Source organism: Squalius cephalus (genome assembly GCF_949319135.1).
Source record: "Squalius cephalus genome assembly, chromosome: 13".
NCBI classification, from domain to species: Eukaryota; Metazoa; Chordata; class Actinopteri; order Cypriniformes; family Leuciscidae; genus Squalius; species Squalius cephalus.
In genome coordinates, this window is record NC_137134.1 from 16,317,829 (window position 1) to 16,342,073 (window position 24,245).

Here is a 24,245-nt window from a genome sequence, read left to right on the forward strand (position 1 = left end):
TTTATAATGTAATCACTTTCTCATAATGTAAAAATTGTTATTACATTATGAGCTCAAGATTTTAGTGCGTTTTGAGAAAATGATTACATTATGAACATTTTATTACAATAATAATGTAATACGTATTACATTATGTGCTCTTATTACATTAATGTGTAATAAATGTGTGTTGGCAGTGTGTGAACACAATCACCCTACAATGATAAAAATCTCCCTTATCCCCATAACAAAAGCAGTCTCATTATGCCGATTTGATTCTCTGAGCAGTGTGATGTCACACTGCTGAGGCCCCGCCCACGGACGCTGACTGACAGTCCTAATCAGCCGGGTAATCCATCAGCTGGAAACCGAAGCTTCCCCGGGCGCCGCCATTGATTAGCAGACCATCACCTGCTGTTAGCATTCCACTGACTCCCATTCATTTTGGTGTCACTTTAACAGCGAATAACTTTACATCTGAGGCGTTTAAGGACTCCATTTGTCCATTATTTATTTCTAAAGAAATACAAAAATGTATAAAAGGCTCCATTACCTTGTATCTTACGTTATGGCCCCGTAGAAGCAGTTTTTGTAAAAATAGGCTAACGATTGCGTCATAACCACGTGACTCTCTGTCGCACAGTATAGAGAGATTACCGTAAAGACAGGAGGAGACGCTCGCGGGCAGTCGGGGGGACGTGGAGGCAAAATGACAAAATTATTAATCAGAATACTTAGCAAAAGTTGCTCCTGCTCCTAGCTCATGGACAGCTCCTACTCACGCTCTCCGTCTCTGCAAGTTTCAGAAGGGAATGATTCAGATTCTCTTGGCACAGCTACTAGAAGACAGACGGGTTGCTCACGTCACATCTACGTCGTCAAGCTCAGTTTGAGTCTGCGCAGTACGCTCAGCCATCAGGAAGTGAGTGCTTCTATTGACTTCACTTTTCTCCGTTGAAGTCTATGGGGTCGCTGTGTCCATTTATTTTACTGTCTATGGTTTCTGCCCTCAGTATGAAATGGTATTAGAATGTTATGGCAATTAATTTTACTTCATGTAATGTTTGTGCTTGCATGATAACAGAGATTAGTATGGAAGTAAAATAATGGCAAACGTTTTTGAAACAAAAAAAGCCTGTTGAATTGCACTAGCCTACTTGTAAAAAATATGCATTGCATTAACCATGCTTGCATTTTAATGCATTGTATTTTTAGGGCTTGCATTTTTATGTGCTGAAATTCATTATATTTCAAATATTTAAGCTGTGATTATTTCAATTCAAAACATTTCAAACACGTTTTCATTTTTAAAAATTCAATAATCCATATTCACAATGTGGAGGTACAAATGTATTCTTTTGTGTTTATATTTAGAAACATTTCTATAAATCAGAATCTAAGTAGTAATCAAATGTGTTAATTTACTACCATCTGAACATGACCATCGACATTTGAAATCTTATAACTAATTAATAGTATTTTTCATATAATATTTTGCATTAAATTGTTCCTCTAGGAACAGTTGAGTGTTCCCAACTGTTGAATGATGGTCACACACACAACTTGGTTTTGTATAACGTTGATTCTTTACTGGAGAACTGGATGTCAATCACATGTAGTTTTAGACCAACTAGTGTTCCGCGTCCTATCTACGGATTCCCCAAAAGTACAATTGCGATTCAGATATAACTAAGAACATAATCAATGTTCTACATCCCCTTTCTTTAGTAATCTCTCATTATCTTATGACAACAAATTATCCATATTAACTCAAAATCAAGGCATGTATAACCAATATGCTACTGGCACTTAAAGTGTCACATTTTATGAACAATGAAACTCAGAACATTTTACTTCTTATGCTTTAACAGTCTCTCCAATGCTTAAACATCTCTAAGCAGGTCACTAGATATACTTTGGATTTGGTTTTGAGATTCTGCCTGATCGAGTCACATAAAGTTTTTTTTCAGATTCTTTGGTAGGTGCAGTGGCCTCCGGTTTTAATTCAGAGTCAGTCACTTGTGCACTTATGTGATCGGAGAAGAAACTTTGATCTTTTCCTGGTGTACAAACTTTTGGATGTTCTGCTGGGTTGTATTCATCATTTTGTTGTGGCAAAGTTTCAGGGACTGGTAAGATGTGTCTACGATTCCTTCTATAATCCCTCCCCTCTGATTCCACCATATACGATCTTGGTTCCTTGCAGATGTCTTTGATGATTCCCACTTTATTGTACCCTTGAGGTGTTTGTAACCTGACTACTTCACCTTTGGAAAGAGGACGGAGTGGCTTGCTGCTTTTGTCATAATACAGCTTCTGTTGATGACGCTTGTGTGCAAGTCGTTTTCTGACCATGACATGGCTTTTGGTGGAAGGGACTAGTAACTTTCTGTCAATTGGGAGCGTCGTCCGTGTTTGACTTGACAGAAGTCTTTCTGCTGGTGATCCGAGAATTCCATCCCGAGGTATGTTTCTCAAATTGAGTATGTCGAGGAAGACATCTGTTCCGTCTCGCTTTGATTTTTCCATCAACTCTTTTGCGCTTCGCACTGCTCGTTCAGCTAATCCATTGGATTGCGGATATTCTGGGCTGCTTGTTACATGAACGAAATCCCAGGAACTTGCGAAATTCTTAAATTGTTGACTGGAAAATTGTGTTCCGTTGTCTGTGATCACTTTTTGGGGACAGCCATGTACTGAAAAGTGTCTCTTTAATTTTGTAATCACAGCGGTTGATGTCAGACTGCGAAGAAGATCTATCTCAAACCAACTTGAATATGAGTCCACCAGAACAAGATAATGTTGGCCATTCCATTCAAATAGATCAGTTGCAACAATTGACCAGGGAAGTTCTGGAGTATCATGTAGCTTCAGTGGTTCCTTTTGTTGGTGCTGTTTCATACCATTGCAGACAGAGCATGAACCACATTCCTTCTCAATGTCCTTGTTCATTGAAGGCCAAAACACTACACCTCGTGCTCTGCGTTTTGTTGATTCAACTCCAGGATGCCCTCTATGAAGAATGGTGATGTATTCTTTTTGCAGTGACTTGGGGATCACAGCTTTTGGGCCTTTCATCACGACCCCATCCTTCGTTATCAGCTCATCTCGGTATGGGTAATACTGGTGGAGTTCAAGTGAAAGTTTTGTTTGTCTGTCTGGCCAGCCCTGTTGTATTGTCCTAGAAAGCTGTTGCAATGTTGGATCTTTGGCTGTGTGCTCTTCCAACTCGGTGAGCCTTGATAGCGAAATGTGCTCAACAGACATTACTTCAAAGTCAGCCTTCTCACTGCTTAACACTTCTGTGTTTTTCATGGGGGCACGTGAAAGAGTGTCGGCCAGAAACATTTCTTTTCCTCTTTTATAGCTTATCACGAAGTCATACTTCTGGAGCCTCAACATCATGCGTTGTAATCGTGCTGGAGCCATGTGCAGTGGCTTGTTGAGTATCGTCACTAATGGTTGATGGTCTGTTTCAATGTGGACTTTCTTCCCATATATGTAGTCGTGAAACTTACCACATGCAAACACCACTGCAAGGAGCTCTTTCTCAATTTGAGCATATTGTCTCTCGGTTTGTGTCAGGGTTCGTGAAGCATATGCTATGGGAGCATTTTGTTGAAGGCATGCCGCACCAAGTCCGTACTGTGAAGCGTCACACGTCAGTGTAACAGGTTTTTGGACGTTATAATATCTCAGCGTTGGTGGGCTTGTGATGACCTCTTTCAGCTTGTTGAATGCATCTTGATGTTGTTTAAGCCAGCACCATTCAGTATCTTTGTGAGTCATCTCTCGTAAAGGTGCTGAGAGGTCACTGAAACCTGGAATGAATTTTCCAAGATAGTTAACCATCCCTAGGAAGCGTTGTAGAGCTGTGACATTTTCTGGGACTTCCATCTCTGTGATGGCTTTGATCTTTGAGGGGTCTGGTTTCAGTCCTTCGCTTGTGAACACATGTCCTACATAGCATACTTCTGACAGCCGAAACTTACATTTGAGAGGGTTAAGTCTGAGGTTGACCTTTTGTGCACGATCCAGCACTTTTTTAAGATTCTCGTCATGTTCTTCCACATCCTTTCCTCCCACAAGGATGTCGTCCACTATAATAGCACATGGATAACCAGCGAATATTTGCTCCATTGTCCTTTGGAACACCTCACTCGCTGTGCTGATTCCAAATGGCATGCGTAGGAATCGGTATCTCCCAAATGGGGAGTTGAACGTTGTCAACATTGATGATTTTTCATCAAGAGAAATTTGCCAAAAAGAGCTTTTCGCATCCAAGACGGAAAAGACAGAGGAATTCGGCATTTTAGATGCAACGTCTTCTACAGTGCGCATGGGGTGGTGTGGACGAAGGAGGGCCTTATTAAGGTCTTTTGGGTCAATGCATAGTCTTATCTCCTCAGAATTCTTTTTGTGGGTTGCCACTAATGATGATACCCATTCAGTGGGCTCCGAGACTGGGGTAAGAACACCCATATTGACCATTCTTCGTAACTCTGCTTCGACCCTGTGCTGCATGGCTGCTGGAATTTTGCGTGCAGGTTTTACAACTGGGTGCACTGCTGGGTTCAGTCTCATTGAATACGTTACTGGAAGCTTACCAATCTCGTCCTTGAAAAGGTCTGAATATTCAGAATGAATTTTGCTTGCAAAGCTTGAAACTTCATCTGTTGTCACATGATGAATTTCTTTGTTGAAAGAGACTAGTTTCATTTGTAAACAGTCTGGCAGTCCTATCAATGGTTGCACGTTTCTTTTTATCACGTAGAACGAGAGGTTATATGCCTTTTCTGCTGTGTGGCAGGTGAAAGTAGCAAAGCCTGCTGTGGGTATCACCTCACCTCCATAGGCTATGAGCTTGGTCTTCTTTGATGAGCTTAAATCCTCCCCATTTTTTATTTTCTTGAACAAAGCCTCAGAAATGACATTACATTTGGCCCCTGTGTCTACTTTGAGATCAACTGAATGTCCATTGATGTACACAGTGCAAATTAGTTCAGTCTTTTGAGGGGTGTTCTTTTCCACTGTTTGTACAGCAGCCTTTTCAAGTGACACTCCATCCACATAGTAGGATTCATCTGCGCTATCTGTGGAAGTTTCTTTAGGATTGAGCTGGTCTACGGCTCTTCTCCATCTATTCGGCGTGTGCTTTGGTGTAGTTTTACAGCACTTTTTGAAATGATTCCATTTTTTGCATTTGTGGCACTGCTGACCATATGCTGAGCATTTTTCCTTTTTTGCTTCATGCTTGCCTCCACACCTATTACAATTCAATATTATCTGAGAGCCTGTGCGATCGGAGTTGGATCTTTGTTTAAATCCTTGTGTCATTTTAGTCTTTGTCTTGTGGTACACACTGTCCACGTTAGTGTTGCTTTTAGGCGCTGCAAGAGTCTTTGTGTGCAGATCAGTCAGCTCGTGGATTTGACACAATTCTATCGCTTTGGCTAGTGTTAACTCACTGTCTCTCAATAGAATTTTTCTCATACCATCATTGGTCACGCCGCACACGAGTCTGTCTCTTATGAGTTCATCCGTTAGATCACCGAATCTGCACGTCTTTGCTTTGTTCCTTAAATCACTCACATATGCTTCTATGGTTTCACCAGATTTTTGGTTTCTCATATTAAACTTATGGCGTTCCATAGTTATATTTGTTTGTGGGTTGCATAACTCACGGAATTTCCGTTTTATACATTCTGGTTTCTCTCTGGTTTCAGCCTCCGCGATCATCCGTCGTTGCTCTCCTTCTCCCGTATACACGGCTGGAGCATACACAAACGCGCGCTCCCGCTCGATGGCTTCTGAGCCGGCCAAATTAAGGAGAATAAATGCCTGCGTCTTAGCATCTTTGTCTGAGTGAGCAGCTGCTATAAATATATCGTATTCTTGCTCGAATACGCGCCAGTTCTCACTAATGTTGCCATCAAACACTAGCGGTTCGGGTCTTCGGAAGCCTTCTGCCATTTCTGATGAGGTATGTAAAACTTCTTTTATCAAGTCTTTTCGATGAAACTTGACTTACTTCAAACTCAAAGGCGTTCTCTTTTCCACGAACCGTCTTCTGACACCATGTTGAATGATGGTCACACACACAACTTGGTTTTGTATAACGTTGATTCTTTACTGGAGAACTGGATGTCAATCACATGTAGTTTTAGACCAACTAGTGTTCCGCGTCCTATCTACGGATTCCCCAAAAGTACAATTGCGATTCAGATATAACTAAGAACATAATCAATGTTCTACACCAACCAACAAGGAACTTGCGATTTGTGAAACTGTCAGATAAGAAAACTGTGTTCAGCAACTTTGAGATACTGAGATATATGTGCAATAAACCGTACAATGAAACTTCAGGAGGAGCTTTGATGTGTCAAAATGGAAAATGGAACGGAACATTTGTCTGCAAAAGTGAGTCCCCATAAAATCTTGCATTCACATTTATTTACCCAGAAAACCCAACTATCTATGATGATCCAATCCCAAATGTGGATTATGGGTGCATCAAAAAAATGTATACATGATACAATATATATATATATATATATATATATATATATATATATATATATATATATATATATATATATATCACACATACAATGATACAGCTGTCACGTTCATGTCTTGTTTAGTTCATAGGGGTCGTTTACACTGAAAACTTTTTATTCGTTTTGGCTGTTCATGTACACGACAACTGGCAAACTTTTGAAAACGGGTTTCAGTGTGCACGTTTTTGAAAATTATATTGTTATTGTCTTGGTGTAAACTACAAAAACACAAATTTGTGAAAGTGGTGACGTCATGTGCATGCGTTTTTTCAAAACGATCCCCATTCACACTGATCCAAGAAAGCGATTCAAAATCGTGCCAGGCCAGTAGTTGACGATGTCAGATTGTAACGAAAAACTATGTGCCTATAAACTGAACATCTAATACGCATGTGCAATTGCAAATGACATCACCGTTTTCACAAATTCACATTTTTGTAGTTTACACTGAGACGATAACCATATCATTTTCCAAAACTTGCACGTTGAAATCCGTTTTCAAAAGTTTGCATTTCCAGGCCTTAAAGAGATACTCCACTTTAAAATGAAAATTCTGCCATCATATACTCACCCTCATGTTGTTTCAAACCTGTTTGAATTTATTTCTTCTGCTGAACAGAAAGGAAGATATTTAGAAGAATGTCAGTAACAGACAGTTTCTGGTCTCATTGACTTCCATAGCAGAAAAAAAAGAGCCCGATCTCACGGGAAAACGTACAAATTCTACGAGGTGGCTTATTCGTACGAATTCATACGACCTGACTCGTACGAATTAGTACGATTTTTGCAAAATCGTACATATTTTATGAATTGGCCAATTCGTATGAATTCATACGAATGACCTACCCCTGACCCCGCCCCTAAACCTACCCATCACGTGGGTTTAGACAAATCGTACAAATTCGTACGAGTGAGGTCGTACGAATTAGTACGAATTAGCCAACTTTTTATCATTCGTACAAATTCGTACAAATTGTTCGTGAGATAGCGTTGGGAAAAAAATATACTATGAAAGTCAATGAGACCAGAAACTGTCTGGTTACTGATATTTAGTTCAGGGTTCATTTGAACCGGCCGTAACTATCAGCTCTGCAGCGGATATAAATATACCAAACTATAGTGAAACACTATTTATTAGCAAGGTATAGATCAGCAGTTTAAGACATTAAATTCGTAAGCACATAACACAAGTAACACTTCTCTTTAATATATGTGACATTACAAAGTGCATTTGACAGTGTGGGGGAAATAATTATGACTAGTGCTCCCTTCTATTCATAACCTTTTACATATTAACCACGGGTTCAGAGATTGGTTGGTTAATATTCTGATGAAACTGCTGACAATCTTTTTGTCTGTCGCAGTCAATATACATTAAAATCATGGTGTATATTTTAAAATAATAAATGCAATCATAAATTTTAACTTTACAGAAGGACCACTTGGTGGTGCAATTGATCATTGAATTCTTAAAGCAGATATTTATCAGTCATCCATTATTTTGAGCGGAGAAAAAAGGGTAAAAATTGTGACATTATTTGGAATAGGAAAATTAACAGGAACAAGACAAATAATCGCATTCTATTTTCTCCATTTTATTTTACAAACACCACAGCGCTGTAAAAAATAAATTAAAATGTTATTGTTATTTCCTTTTGGTAACAACATTTCACATGATATTTTTGAGTAGTTAAGGCTTGATTTCATTCATGGAATCTGAATAAATTATGTAAAATCCCCAAAATTATTTAGTCTATAATATGTTTGTTTTTTTGTGAATAGTGAATGGAAATAACCTGTTTATATTTGTCTTTGACTTATATTGTATAACGACTGTATGCTGCTCAGCACAGAAACAAACTTGTTCCTGCACTAGCATTATAGCAAAGTTATTGCTCAATGAACAAAGCAACATGCTTCAGATTATCAATACATGCAGTTATTCACAACCTAAACATAAGCCCTACTCTTCTGCACAATCTTCTGATCAAAACTTCAACATAATAGACAAAAAAACTCTTTTAATCAACTGAACATTAAACATTAACAGATGTTTCCCTTTGCTCAAAAACACATAAAATAACACTTCATTTCAACATGTACTCTCCATTTCCAGCCATGTGCAAAGCATCCTGGGAACTAACAATGGTGTCTCTAAATCCGCATAATTGATCAAATTCTCTTAAAATAAATAGGTAGCATTTTTTTCCTTAATTTTATCAGCTTAATCGGTTCCTCAATTTAAGTTAAAATTTTCCTTCACAAATTTGGAAAAATGTATCTCTTAGTGAAATGTTCACAATATTTTTGTATACAACACTTTTCTTAATAAAATTATGCACAATATTTTTAATTATCACTTTAAAGTTTTTTAATGAAAATTACATTGTTTTACACTGCATTCAGTGAGCTAACCCTTCAACTACGCAGGATATTTGAACAAATAAACAGTATTCCCTACAAAAATAAAAATAGGTTTATCAGTTACTACAAACCAAGCTTTATTTATCTTGTGAATTTTGTTGATTAATTTTGACGTTTATGTTATGCTTATTGCTATAAAATAATCTATTCAATTCAGGGTTTTTAGTATTTACACATCTCAAATTCTGATAACAGGGTTGCAAAATCACAAACCTCAGAACTTAACTTATAAACTTCTTATAATATTTAATTTGACATTTCGCAGTCAGCATTTCACAGTCACAAGAACTCTTTTTGTCTATATTTATTGGGGGAAAAAATACATTTGTATTCATTTTTTGTGTTCATTTTGAACATAATTAATTGTTTGCCAAGAATCACATGACAACCATTTGCAAACAAAGTTAAAGACCTTTGAGTTTAACAATTCAGTGTTTACATAAAAAGTAAGATCCAGTAAATGACATCCAGCCTTTACATTTCCAACTCTTTTTTTTATGTGAGATAATGAGGATCATCTAGGTCATAAGAGACAACAACAGTTTAAGCACAGTCAGTCGAATACTTTAAGGCTCAAACTCTTCTACAAAATTGTTGTGAATCTTCTTCGATCTCACTCATTATGCTTTATGGGACAGATTCATTCACCACATAATGTACTTCATGATTTGATTCACAAAGAACATGAAAAACATTAACAGAATTAAAGAGTTCAGAGGTGAAAATGGCATGTTGGAACCTTTGCTTCATGTTCATGTGTTGAACAACTATGACTCAAGGATTTTGACTTCTCTAAAGTAATGTTTCTTTTGGTGTGTTTAAATGGCAAATAAGAATTGCTGCATCAGATAAGATTTTTTCTTCTTTTTTTTTTCTCACTTATATGAAACATTGCTTGTGCACAGAGTGGTCCGGTGTAAGAAAAACCTCTCTTTGACTTTGATAAATGATTAACTTGTTGATCCCCAAGCAGACAAGAGTATCAGCGACAGACCAACAAAGATACTTGTGAATTGAGATCAAAATGAGAGTTCCAGTAAAACTCCTCGGCTTCGTCTTTTGGTTGTTTTCCTTCAATTGTGTTCGATGTCAAGGCAAGTGATTTTTTGTTGTTGTTATTTATTTGAATGTCTTTTTAATTTAGATTTTATTGACTTGAATATAAATGTTATATTATATGCACTTCCCAAACTGTAGATTTAGAAAGTGTTGCCTAGTTTTGCATGTGCTTCAGCATTTAATGTACAAAATGTCTTTGTGTAACATTTTTTTGTGCTTCTCAGAATGTCGTATAGCAGATATTAAATATGAAAACACAGAACCAGTTGCGAAAGAGTTATACGATGGTGAAAAAATGGGAAAATGGTCAATTCCACATCACCAATGACCACATCATTTGGTTATTAAATCAATGTTACAATGCAGAGTAAACTTGTTTGATTTCTGCAGAGAAAAAATGCAGTCACCCAGGGGTCACACCCATGGGCGTGGTAGTGGGGGGAAAAGTGGACCTGACTACCCAGGGCCCCGTCTAGGGAGAGGGCCCTTTGAAATCCCATAATTTTTTTTTTTTTTTTTTTTTGTAGCCTAATTCGAATTAATTGGGCCCTCCAATTGATGTCGTTATTCATTTCAAAATATATTAATAACACCAACTGAGAGAATGAACTCAGTGCCAGACACTCTGGACCCCCCCCCCTCATAGACGGCAGCCGGCGGCAAACAAGTAACGCAAAACAGAGCTATTTGATCGAATTTAAGAATAATCAAGAATATATAATTTTTTTTTTTTTTTTTTTTTTTTTTTTAATTATTATTACGTGTTAGTAGAAATCTGCATTGAAGCTCCACACCCCAAACAGTTGGTGGCGGTAATGCAACAAATTGGTATGCCAACCGCCAATAAAAGAAGAAGAAGAAGAAGAAGAAGAAACAAGTAACGCAGTGAGTCTTGTGCTGCGTTCCAGTCCAAAATTGTCATGCCCTTCACTCGCTAACTTCCCTTCTCTCGTTCACTCGGATGTACGTCATTGCGAGTGCCCACTACTGGCGGAAACTGCAATGGGCTGAACTGGAACGTCCTAAGCCCTTGATCACTTAGAATCAGCTGTGGAGTTGATTTATTATTTACATTTTTTTCCCTTTAATAATTTGTTTAATGCAGCATCCAAATGTTTATAGGTGTGTTTGGGTTGTTTTAAATAAAAAATATATATAATTAATATATCATCAGAGTTGTCTGTGTGGTGGTGATTAGACGAGATATGTGGTGACGTCACAATCGTACTGCATTGTGGGACATATAGGTGCCTGAAGTGTACATTTGAAGCAGACTCGCTCCCTCGGTCAAAATCGAGGGAACGAGGGTCTGTCCATATAAACTTCCCTCGTCCACTTCACGAAGTGGAACGCACTTCAAAATGGCGGCAGGGATTCCCCCAAGGGGAAGTGCTTAGGGAAGTTCGCAAGTGCGTGTCTAAAAGTGGACTGGAACGCAGCATAGAGCGGTCTAGAACCTGGGAGCCTGATCATGCTGCGCAAAAAAAAGCGCAAATCGGGCTTTCAAAAAAAAAGAAAGACAGGCAGGAAAAAGAAAGGAGGCAGAATGAGGGGAAGCAGCTGATGACTGCTTTCTTTCCAAAAGGTGAACTGAGTTTGCTTGTTATGCACCTACACATCCAATTAAAGTTAACGTAGTCAACTCCAGACAGCTGCTGCTAATGTATGCTAATGTTAAATCTTTAGCTTAGTTTGTCAACCAGGCTGCTTGTTGCTGTAAGTAAATTATGGGCCAGGCCTAACGTCAGGTTGCCAACATTAACCAGTTTCAGAAACAAACAGTGCTGTGCTTAAAAGCTATAGTCAATGCTCAATAAATTCATGATGTTATCAAAGCCAATGAATAGGGTTGCAAAATTCTGGGAATTTTCAAAGTTGGAAAATTTCCATGGGAGTTAACAGGAATATAAGGGAATTAATGGGAATTTACAAAACTGAAAGGTTATTCCTTTATAGTTGACTTTTTTTTTTTTTCATTATGGCAGGCTTAGCTTATTTGATTGGTTTCTGAGGGTACAGTTGTCTCGTGTTCTCCTGTTCAAAAATAAATGTTTTTAATTTAAAACTTTCATCAGTATCATGGATCAAAATGTTAGCACACAAACGAACCCGATGTAGCCTAAGGTTTAAAGGTATTTGAGCACAAGTAGGCCAAATGCATCAATTCAGGTGGTGAATGAAAGAACCAGTCATTACTATCTGATTTGATTATAGATTTAAACACTGTCTTGTTTATATTCAAATAATAAAAAATAAATAATTGAATTTTCATTTTGCTAACCCGCATCGTACAATGGCATGTGTAGGGGGCCCACTGACATTGAGAGAATACAGGGCCCAGAATTTGGTGCTACGCCCCTGGTCACACCAAATGATGATTTTAGTCTCAACAGAGTTTGTTTTTGGAGCAATAGTGTTGTATACTTGTGAGAAAGGGTGAATGTGCTTTATGCTTTTTATTCTCTTTATATTGTATGATTGAAGCCCCTAAATGGACATGGTGGTGGAAACAATTTGGGATGGGAGAAAAAAAATATTTTTATAAAAATAGTTTGCGTTCCCTTGCAAAACTTCTGTGTTCTCTAGCAAAGATGTTTGCGTTCTTTTGCTAAACCTGTTGTGAGCTCAGGCAGACGGTCCCTTCAGACTTTTCTCTCTGCCGCCTGCTCATAGAGACCAGTTTAAATTATAAACTCTTTTTGAGGAAAATTGGGTTGTAGCTTGTTGTTACTGATTGGAAAGTGATTGGGAGATTACAGAGGAAGGAAGTTATGGTGATGTTATTCACTTTGAGTGTGTATCTAATGACAAAAAGATAGACGGAAGTAGTGACATTCACAGCATTCATGAGGCAACAACATTTTCAGTAGTTACATGTCTTCCTTTGTTCTTTTCCCACCACTCCTTCGTATCCATAGTTACTGTCATTTAGTTCATTTGTATCACCTGTTCATCATCATCATCATCATCATCATCATCATCATCATCTATGTCACCTGTGTTCTGTTAATCAGTGTTCATCAGTGTTTGTATTTAGTTCCATTCTGTTCAGTCTTTGTCCGATCTCCGTCCTACTAAGTGTGTGTGAACCTTCTGCCTGTCAGTACCTGTTTGTATTATATTGTTAGTAAAAGTTTTTTCTTTTGAGTCTCCCTCTTCTGCCTGCACCACACCGTGACATTCAAATTGTACTCTATTTATGGGAAGCTTTTTTTTTTTCTTTACATTTTAGGAATTTAGCACTGAAACCCTTTTGTTAATTTTCCCTTGATTTTTTTTTTTTCCCTTGATTCTCCAAAATTAAATTTAAATGACTAAAAAATGGTCTGCTCTGTGCAGAACTTCACCAAATTAGCTGAGCATGTGCGCCATTTTATTCTAAGCGTGCAAACTTTTATGGAGATCGGGCCATCAGTAGAGGTATTACAGTTTAAAATGAAAAGAAAAACCAAAAAAACACCACATTTCCATGATGAATGAGCTGAAAATGCAAAAAGCAACCTTTTTCCTCTCAGAGGTACATGTTAAAAGGCTTTATAAAGATTGTGTAACCAGCAGCTCAAGCGTCAAGTGCTATAACCCTATAGTTTTTTTTTTTTTTAACAGGCCTTTTTTAGGCCCTTTTTTATTAGGGGTTCAAGCGTGTAGCGCTGAAACCCTATTGTTAATTTTCCCATGATGCAGCATTTTCCATCTGAAACTGATCAGGCAGACCAAACCATAAGTTGTAGAGACTTGAAACTTTGAGGGCTGGTAGTACTCACACTGCCTACAACGTCACCAAAGGCGCGCCCCGAACAGCCTGACAACATCTACACCGCTACACCGGTCAAAAGTATGAAATGGCTCATAACTCCTAAACCGTTAGGCGTTGGCTCAATTGTTTTATATTGTTGGAATTTTTGGCTCAACCTTGCAAAACCTACTTTTGCAAAGTACTCCTAGGTTTTTGGCCTGATCGGAACCAAACCACTGCAGAAATATTTTCTGGAGAGTGACCATCAATAATCATCAAAAAAAATTGAAATTTCAGTTCACGTTTTTTTTTTTCATAGTATCCTGGATCCAGGATACTATGCATCCTGATAAAGTTCCCTTGGCCTTTGAAATTAAAATAGCCCCACATCATCACATAGCCTTCACCATACCTAGAGTTTGGCATGGAGTACTTTCCATAAGATCATCTCTCAATGCAAATCAAACTAGCTATTAGGCTAACTGAAATAAAACCATGCCAATCTCTAGGTATGGTGAAGGCTATGTGATGATGTGGGGCTATTTTAATTTCAAAGGCCAAGGGAACTTTATCAGGATGCATAGTATCCTGGATCCATGAAGTAACTGGCCTTTAAAAATAAAAATCTGCCTGCCTCTATGGGAATTTAACATAGGGGTGTCCAAACTTATGCACCCTGTATTTTAAGGAAGAATATTTATTTATTTACGATACATTATTCATTCACAAAGAAAATTGGTGTCCTTAAAGGTTGGATTTTTCCTAATTTTTTAAATTAAGGCATTAAGTTCAGTTTCCAAAAGATGATTTTTTATTCCTCTTTTTAGTCAACTTTAGTATGGGTGTCTAAACTTATGCATAGCACTGTATTTTTATGCATGTGCTTAAAGGCCTTAAACTGCTTGAACCCCGATGAATGCTGCTTGTTTTCATTTTATACAGTATGCTTCCCCTGAGCTATCTTATCATTTTTATGCTGATGATTCCCAATTTTATTTCCCAGTGAGTATAGACAAAAATTGCTCATCTGAGAAACCCTTATATTGTTTTAAAGATATCAAACATTGGCTGGCTAATAATTGTTTACAAATAAATGAGAGCAAAACTGAAGTCTTGATCTTAGGGCCCGTTATTGTTGAATGTTCAAGATCATGTGAGGAACCTTGGAGTGATTTTTGAATCATCTGTACTTTTCAATAAGCAGATCAGTGCTGTTGTAAAGAGTAGTTTTTACCATCTGAGATCAATTTCTAAAATAAAAACTTTCCTTTCCCATACTGACTTTGGAAATTGTGATCCACTCATTTATTTAACCCTTGTGTGGTGTTCAGAACCCTAAAACCCCCGGGATCTTCCCGGTCAAAAATGACCGGACTATAAAAAATAGCTTATAAATCTCTCATTATACTATATTTTCACCCAATATTGGATTCAATCTTTTTGTCAACTTGTTCTCTTTCAATTGGGACTGGTTTTATATTTCTATTTGCATCTAATTTATCATAGGCCTCATTTATTTGACAGTAGGTATCTAATTTTTTGAGTAAAAAAAACATTATTTTTGAATAATTTTGGAAATATTAAATAAAATCTTGAGAAAATTGGCACTGTTTATCACACTAGTCTACTTTAATTTTTCACCAGGAAATTTGTTTTGAAAAACTTTTATTTTGTACAAAATGGCACATTGTCACACTTGTGGTCTTCCCGGTCAAAAATGACCGGCCTACAAAAAATTGCTTATAAATCACTCGTTATACAATACAGTATTATCACCCAATTTTGGATTCAATCTTTTTGTCAACTTGTTTTCTTTCAATTAGGACTGGATTTATATTTCTATTTGCATCTGATTAATCGTAGGCCTTATTTATTTGACAGTAGGCACCTCATTTTTTTAGTTAAAAAAACATTATTTTTGAATAATTTTGGAAATTTTAAATAAAATCTGAAGAAAATTGGCACTGTTTATCACACTAGTCTACTTTAATTTTTCACCAGGAAATTTGTTTTGAAAAACTTTTATTTTGTACAAAATGGCACATTGTCACACTTGTGGTCTTCCCGGTCAAAAATGACCGGCCTACAAAAAATTGCTTATAAATCACTCGTTATACAATATTATCACCCAATTTTGGATTCAATCTTTTTGTCAACTTGTTTTCTTTCAATTAGGACTGGTTTTATATTTCTATTTGCTTCTTATTAATCGTAGGCCTCATTTATTTGACAGTAGGCATCTCATTTTTTGAGTAAAAAAAAACATTATTTTTGAATAATTTTGGAAATATTAAATAAAATCTGAAGAAAATTGGCACTGTTGATCACATTAGTCTACTTTAATATTTCACCAGGAATTTTGTTTTGAAAAACTTTTATTTTGTACAAAATGGCACAGAGTTACACTTGTGGTATTCCACTGGGCCATTGAGGGCCATTGTTTCAATGGGCCATTGAAAGTGAATGGGAGAGACTGAAAAGTTTTCAGGGGCATGTTCATTGTTTATGTACACATATGTGCATGTGATGGATTATGGTGAGTTTGGGCTCTTTTTAATCTTAACAATCTCATGTAAATAATGATGTGCCATTTACCACAATTTATGCATGCTTCATTGAGTTATGAGTTAAAACGCGACATAAGTGCTAGGCTACATCTATAGTCAAGGCTCTGTGAGCGCATGTGGGGGTTCGTGTGTTACAACTCCATTAGGAATATCTTTAGATCTTATTGATGGAATATATTGAGTTTGGGCTCTTTTTAATCGTGAGCTTCTGCTGTAAATAACTTTGTGTCATTTTTCATGATCGATGTAGGTTTCATGAAGATACAAGTAAAAAGGCCAAGTCTAAGCTACCTTGCTTGACTATGTGAGTCTGTGTGTCTGTGGTATTTTTTGTGTTCGAACTCCATGAGGAATATCTTTAGTTCTGAGTGATGGATTATGTTGAGTTTGGACTCATTTTAATTGTAAACATCTGCTGTAAATAATGACGTGTTATTTTCCACAATCGGAGCATGTTTCATGACGTTACGAGCAGAAATGTGTCTAAAATTCCATCATCCATATATGGTTTAAAAATGGGTCTCTTGAAGGCCTTCTTTTATAAAAACCTCACTCAAGTTTAGTAAAAAGCCTGAAACAATTATTCTACTCTATTCTTCTTGCTGTATTCTACTCATTGAGACCTTTCAAATGACATAGGACTATCTGAGCTGTATGATTTATTTGACATATTGCTGAATGTAGTACAAAAAAGTAGTTTATAAATTATGAATTTGTTTTTTTTCTATTTATCAGCAAATAACTCAGCACTACTTAGGAGTTTATCAAATTCGCTACATTCATTGTAAATTTCAGACTCTAAGATTTCAAATGACACCTATTATAAGTTGATCAAGGTAATAGTTTTGAAAAAAAATTATGATTATTTATTTCACAGCTAGGTGGCGCCTGCGGGGGGCACAGGCTGTTAACACTCTGTTTTAGAGTAATAACTCAGCTCTCGTTAGGAGTTGATCAAAGTGATCAGATGCATTAAAAAGCTGAGATTCTAAGCTTTAAAATGATACATATTTTGTGTTGTTCCATTTATTGTTTGCATTGGTCTCTCCCATTCACTTTCAATGGCCCATTGAAACAATGGCCCACAATGGCCCTTAATGGCCCAGTGGAACACCACAAGTGTAACTCTGTGTCATACTGTACAAAATAAAAGATTTTCAAAACAAAATTCCTGGTGAAAAATTTAAGTACACTAGTGGTATCAACAGTACCAATTTTCTTCAGATTTTATTTTATTTTTCCAAAATTATTCAAAAATAATGTTTTTTTTACTCAAAAATTGAGATGCCTACTGTCAAATAAATGAGGCCTACAATTAATCAAATGCAAATAGAAATATAAAACCAGTCCTAATTGAAAGAGAACAAGTGGACAAAAAGATTGAATCCAATATTGGGTGATAATATTGCATAAAGAGTGATTTATAAGCAATTTTGTGTAGGCCGGTCATTTTTGACCGGGAAGACCACAAGTGTGACAATGTGTCATTTTGTACAAAATAAAAGTTTTTCAAAACAAAATTCCTGGTGAAATATTAAAGTAGACTAGTGTGATCAACAGTGCCAATTTTCTTCAGATTTTATTTAAAATGTCCAAAACTATTAAAAAATAATGTTTTTTTTACTCAAAAAATTAGATGCCTACTGTCAAATAAATGAGGCCTACGATTAATCAGATGCAAATAGAAATATAAAACCAGTCCTAATTGAAAGAGGACAAGTTGACAAAAAGATTGAATCCAATATTGGGTGATAATATTGCATAACAAGTGATTTATAAGCAATTTTTTGTAGGCCGGTCATTTTTGACCGGGAAGACCACAAGTGTAACAAGGTGACAAAATCCCCCCTAAAAAAGTAAGAAAATTGTTAAAAAAAACATTTGAGAAGTAGTTATACCATCTGTGAATAAAGTCACTAAGTTTCAGTCCAAAGCGATAACATTAACTAGTATTTTTGGGTAAAAGAAAATTCTCTCTGTGTCAAAATGACCCGAACACCACACAAGGGTTAATTGCAACTCATTGTATAGTCATCTGCCCCAAACAGCATTATCCCATCTATTACTCATCATCCAAAATGCTGCAGCCAGGCTGCTAATAGGATTAAGAAAAAAGGGATCATATTTCCCCAGTTTTGGTATCTCTACACTGGCTCCCGGTGAAATTCGGGGTGGATTGAAAAATTTTGATTTTTGTTTACAAGGCACTATTTGGTCTCGCACCCAAATATATTAGTGACCTTTTACATCCTTAAGGCAAAGTTTAGGGCAATCGGTTCGTAGCTTTGCTTCAACTGTGTGATATAGTCACAAGGAGCGGCCAAAATTTCCTTTCAGGGGCAAGACACAAAGTTTCCAAATCTCCAGCCAGAATGTAAATTGCCCTCTGGGAGAGTAGTTTGGTTTCTGGCAAAAGCAGGAACTGCTGCATCTGCCTGAATAGGGGGCGCTAACACAGCTCGCTCTGGTGATTGATGTAAGAGACTCTATTGTAAGTTGCTTTGGATAAAAGCGTCTTTTAAATGTGTACATGAAAATTAAGCATTTTATATGATATAATTAAACTGACCTGAAGGTTGAAAGTTTCCTTTGACAATTGTCTTTGCCATGCCATGTGCTTGCTATGGCTTCAGTGCTTGCTTGGCCCATATTGCTGCTTGCATCTTTATTTTAAAATGGATTTCTTCATTATTAACTCTTTCATTGACGGAAATTTCCGGCTTTTCGTGTTTTCACTGTTTTACAGTAGGGGGCACTATTACGCATCTTCTGAAAGAGTAGAGAATCTCCTGATCAAAACACAGGTGAAAAAGAAGCAGAAACATTTATTCATCAACATTAAACATCACATTAATCAAAACTGCCTAATGTTACCGAATGAAAAGTCGGCCCAGGACAAGCTATAGGACTGTGCAAGCTTTGAGGGTGTTGACACAATCTACTCTATCAATCTATGTTTTGATCATTGTTCTGAATTAGATCTAGACGTACTCTTTGACAAAGAGTGATTTTCTCAGCTTTATGCTCGAATTGTTGCTTTTTTTAACTTAAAAATGAATGCATGAAGCTAGAATAAAACCTTTTTGTTTTTTAAAGCAGAGGGTGTGCTCTTTCTTTTGAAATTTTGCATGTTTGAGATATTCATACAACAAAATATTCTGGGGGTCATAACAATTTTGTGAAAATGATCAAAAATGCTGGCAGTGGCTGGCAACTTTTTTCAAAAATGCTGGCGGATAAATTTAAAGTTAATATGTTAATATATGATAAATATTCTAAATATAAATTATACCTTTTATTTGTTATTTAGCCCTTGCATCGTGCTCTCAGGTTCCAAAGTCAGCCAAAGTCAGCCAAAGTCACCACAGACAAGGAAATAATAGTGTACAAAAAACAGTTAAATTACTTATTTTTTAAATAATAAAATCTTCAACAATATATGATAAATATTCTAAATATAAATTATACCTTTTATTTGTTATTTACTGCAGACCTGGCATCACAGACCATTGAAGTGGCAGCTCTAGGAAGACCTCTGTTTCCTGGTATGCTGTATGACTGCCGCAAGGATACCTTCATTCCAGGTGTTCTAAAAAAAAAAAAAAAAAAAAAAAAAAGGTTTATTTTCCCTTCTTCATCAAATATTGTATCACTAATTACAAATCCTTGTGTAACGACACTTTAAAACCTGCATGTTTCTTCAACAGTACATCACTTCCTCGTACATAAATCTAAAAGTAATTTGTCATTTCAGGTGTCACTCTGTGGGATAAGAAATCACTGAGAGAAGATTTGGACAGTCGTCCACAGCCCAGGACAGATTTGAAGTACAGTAGCTCCGACTCTCTCTCTGATAAGTCCAGTCTCCTGGATGTGAGTGCTTCCCTGAAGGCCAGCTTCTTGGGAGGGCTGGTGGAGGTGGGAGGATCTGCCAAGTTCCTGCGTAATACCAAATCTTCAAACCAACAGTCCAGAGTTACAATGTATTACAGCGAAAGCACAAGATTCGAACAGCTCACTATGAGCCATCTGGGTCAGATAACTTACCCTCAGGTCTTTGACCAGAAAACTGCAACTCATGTGGTCACAGGTGTACTATACGGAGCGCAGGCCTTCATGGTGTTTGATCGGACATTGTCAGAAGGGGAAGAAAAGCAGGAGATTGAGGGAGAACTGAATGTCATGGTCAAGAATATTCCTCTACTTTCCATTGAGGGACAAGGAGCTATAAAAATGACAGATGCTCAAAAGAAAGTGGCTGAGAAGACTGCCTGCACATTTCATGGTGACGTCCGCCTTGATCAGAACCCCACCACTTACATGGAGGCCTTAGAGGTGTACAAGAAGCTCCCCACTATACTGAAGGAGAATCCACAGAATGCAGTTCCAATAAAAGTCTGGCTCTATCCTCTTTCTCTACTGGATACAAAAGCAGCTCAGTTGGAGAGAGAAATTAGCACAAGTCTGGTTTTCAACACTGAAGATATAATCGAGGGGCTGGGAGAAGTAGAGAGGACATGCAACGACCTGTCTAGAAAACCAATTGTAAATGTTTTCAAAGACATCAAAGAGAGGCTCCGTTTATTTAAGGGCTCTCTTAACATTTACAAAACGATGCTCCTGAAAGCAGTGGCCAAGGTCTTGCCTGCTATACGAGGAGGAGAGAAGGAGCAAAATTCATTGGAAAACATCCTGAAGATCCACTATAGCTCCCCCTTTAATGCTGACATACTTAACCAGTGGTTAGATCATGCAAAGGCTGAACTTAACCTCTTGAGTGTTCACACTGAGATACTGAAGGGAATCATAACTGAAGACTCAAACCGACTCAACACCATCCTCTTTAATCCTAATATTGATGTCGTGGTGTGCTTGACCTTCACATCTCTGAAGTATGAAGACTCAGATCTCACAACTCTGAAGAATTTTCTGGAATCTGATGAGTTTAAAGAGCTAAATGTGGTAATGAAACCACATTCTAGCACGTTAGTTAGAAAGTGGTTCAACTATCCTGTTATTATCTCAAAAATGAGAAAGAACTTATCTCTTTTCAGAAGTTTTTCAGAGGCTAATAAAGATGAAAAGAGATATCGATTCATTATTTCTGCCATCTCCGATCCCTCCAGTCCAGGCTCCTCTATCTATCTGTATGAAACAGGGAACCTGACAGACACACAGTTCCAGCCCGTGTCGAAGCCTCCCCCACCAGAAGTGGAGAAGGTCCTGGAGGAAAGTGTATCCCTGAAACTGCAGAAGTCCCCAACTGGAGAAACTGTGCAGTACAGAGTGGAGTACCAGCAGGTGAAAGCAGATTCTGGCTCTGAGGAACAGTGGATTATCATAAACACAGCTGATGAAGTCTTTACTCTGACTGGATTGGAGTTTGGAAAGCAGTACTTGATCCGCTACAGGATAGTGGGTAAAGTGGGAGTCAGTGAAGCCAGTGACACTATTGGCCCCACACAGTCTTCAAGTAAGTGTCATCTTTAAAAAAAAAAAAAAAATTATATATATATATATATATATATATATATATATATATATATATATATATAATTTGCTTCTTTCACACAGTCAATGTTTGTATTGACAACCATATTTCCTAACAAGTGTGGTTATTAATAAATGTGTAACATGTTGTAAAGTGTTTCTCATCTGACTGTATATATATAGGCCTATATGAAAGTATTATTTCCTTCGTTCATGTTGTTACGAATAGTCCTTAAAGACAGAGTATATTATGTAGGCTAGTGTACTTAATCATATGAAATTCACAATAAACAATACAAAGCCTTGAACAAGTAAAACATACATTTATCTGTATGAAAACCAATGGGACATTTAAAAATATAGCTGACATAAAACAATAAACAATAACAATAATAAACAAAACACACACAAATAATCAACTTAACACACAAAAACTGTTGACTCTTAAGCCCACTGTATGATGGCATTTCTGCAGAAAGACATCAGTCATCCCTAAAAACAGAGTGATTATGATTAATATTAATAATATATTTAACAAATGCAAATCTCATAATTTATATCCTTTAATAATTATCATTATTAATTACCATAGGAAAATAAAATCTATAGAATAAGGTATGACAACAAATTCAAGCTTCAACAATAAAATAAGGAAGAAAACCTTTTTATTTTTATTTTTAGCAGATAAAAGCTTAATATACTGTATACATTAGTTCACCACATGATAACAGCAATATTACAGACAAAAAAACTCACCGTATTCTATGTTGTTCTGTTGTCTGTGTTATGGGTTCAGGCTGCAGGACTGCCGAATAACTAAAGAAACATTATCAGCAAGATGGTAGAAAACGTGAAATTGAAATCAGTGCTACATGACTAGAGAAATGCCATGTTCTTTTATTACCTGCAGGATTGCACCTACATGAACATTAAAATTAGGTTGAATAACATACTGTTCTTCCAGTTTCACCTCTGATATTATAACAGTTGGGTAAGTTACTCCAAAATAGTTATTAATTACTAACTACAAATTACATCTTCAACAGTGTAATTAGATTAATGTAATAATGACTATCTTTAGAAAGTATTGGTCTACTTATTACTAATTACTAAATCCCATATCAACCTCAACCACTTGAACAATACAAGGAGAGACAAGAAACTGCACTTTAATGCTTTCAAATATACAATATACAATTGCATGAATTATTCTTGAATTGACCAAAGTGTGTAGAGTGAGAAGGTTACATTAAAAATATACCTTTTAAAAATGTATGTTAAATATACAGAATTGTTCTATAGTCTAATGCAATTACATCAGATTTTACTTTAAACAGAATAATTAAGAGTAATCCCTTTAATTAAATTACAGTATTTAGATTACTTGGTAATTAATTACACCCATCACTGTATAACTATTAAAATTAAAATTACTAGTAATTAAAATGCAAACTTGCGCATTGACTCAAGAAACCATTTTCTCCCTAGCTAACTCTCTGTCCTTCGCTGCTGGAGCTGATATATATATATATATATATATATATATATATATATATATATATATATATATATATATATGTATATATATATATATATATATATATATGTGTGTTTGTACTATGCTTGCAGAAGCTCTTCCAGTTCTGCTGGTGAAAATATGCAGACCTCTTTTTGTCTGGCGCTGTTGCCATGGTGACTCATAATATCTGCGCTCCATTGATAATGGCTTTTTATAGTTGTGGTGCACGCGCTTAACTCAGTCAACTCAGTCAGTCAGTCAACTCAGAGTTGATTAAACTAACTCATTTCAGCTGTTCTGTAACCGAAAACTCAGATTCCCTTTCAGTCGCTCACGTTCGACGTAACGTCGACGTGACGACGTAATTGGGATCACTTCAGGGAGCCCTATCAACTTCGAGTGTCTACAGAACGAGCCAATGAACGTTGGCGTGCGTGAATCGCGTCACGCGCCCCGCCCCGCCCCGCCGCGCGGGTATAAACAGGAAGCGGGCGCACGCACACATTGTCTTTCACTTCGGAGCCGAGTTTCTATGAGACTTTTTGTCTATCAGAATCAGCCTTTGAAGACTTCAAAAAAGAGGATCATCTCTCTGTTCCTGTGTTGGTGTGACGGCGCGATCAGCGGTGGCCGCGAGCATTGCAGCTCTCAACTGCTGTTTTCACAGCACTGTGTTTGTGTTTGTGTGTGTGTGTGTCGGTTCGGTGGGCGTTTCCCCTGTGTGTGCATTCACACTGCGGCTACCCCTGGGTGCCTCAACACAAAAGAGAGTTTTCTAAATCCTTTTTTATTTTTACTAAAAGAGCAACACAAGCGTGACCCTGCGTCTTTTTCAAGATGTCATTCCGCTTGTGCGTTTCTGGATGCCGTCGTTCCCTGGCGCCAGCAGATGGCCACAGCAGTTGCCTCTC

General features: G+C 37.0%; 1 protein-coding gene across 3 annotated transcripts in view; it reads left to right on the top strand.

Moving 5' to 3' along the window:
* The window catches only part of LOC307170186 (verrucotoxin subunit beta-like), a 157,011-nt gene that overhangs the window by 20,198 nt on the left and 112,568 nt on the right, over window positions 1-24,245 (top strand). Inside the window, exons 1-3 of one of the 3 annotated variants that reach the window (XM_079891235.1) lie at window positions 9,733-10,057; window positions 19,817-19,909; window positions 20,080-21,798. In XM_079891235.1, coding sequence (XP_079747361.1) covers window positions 9,988-10,057; window positions 19,817-19,909; window positions 20,080-21,798 — 1,882 coding nt within the window. In that variant the 5' untranslated portion in view covers window positions 9,733-9,987. Of the gene's footprint in view, window positions 1-9,732; window positions 10,058-19,816; window positions 19,910-20,079; window positions 21,799-24,245 lie in introns of those variants that run through there. The other 2 variants (XM_079891236.1, XM_079891234.1) reach the window with 2 other exon arrangements.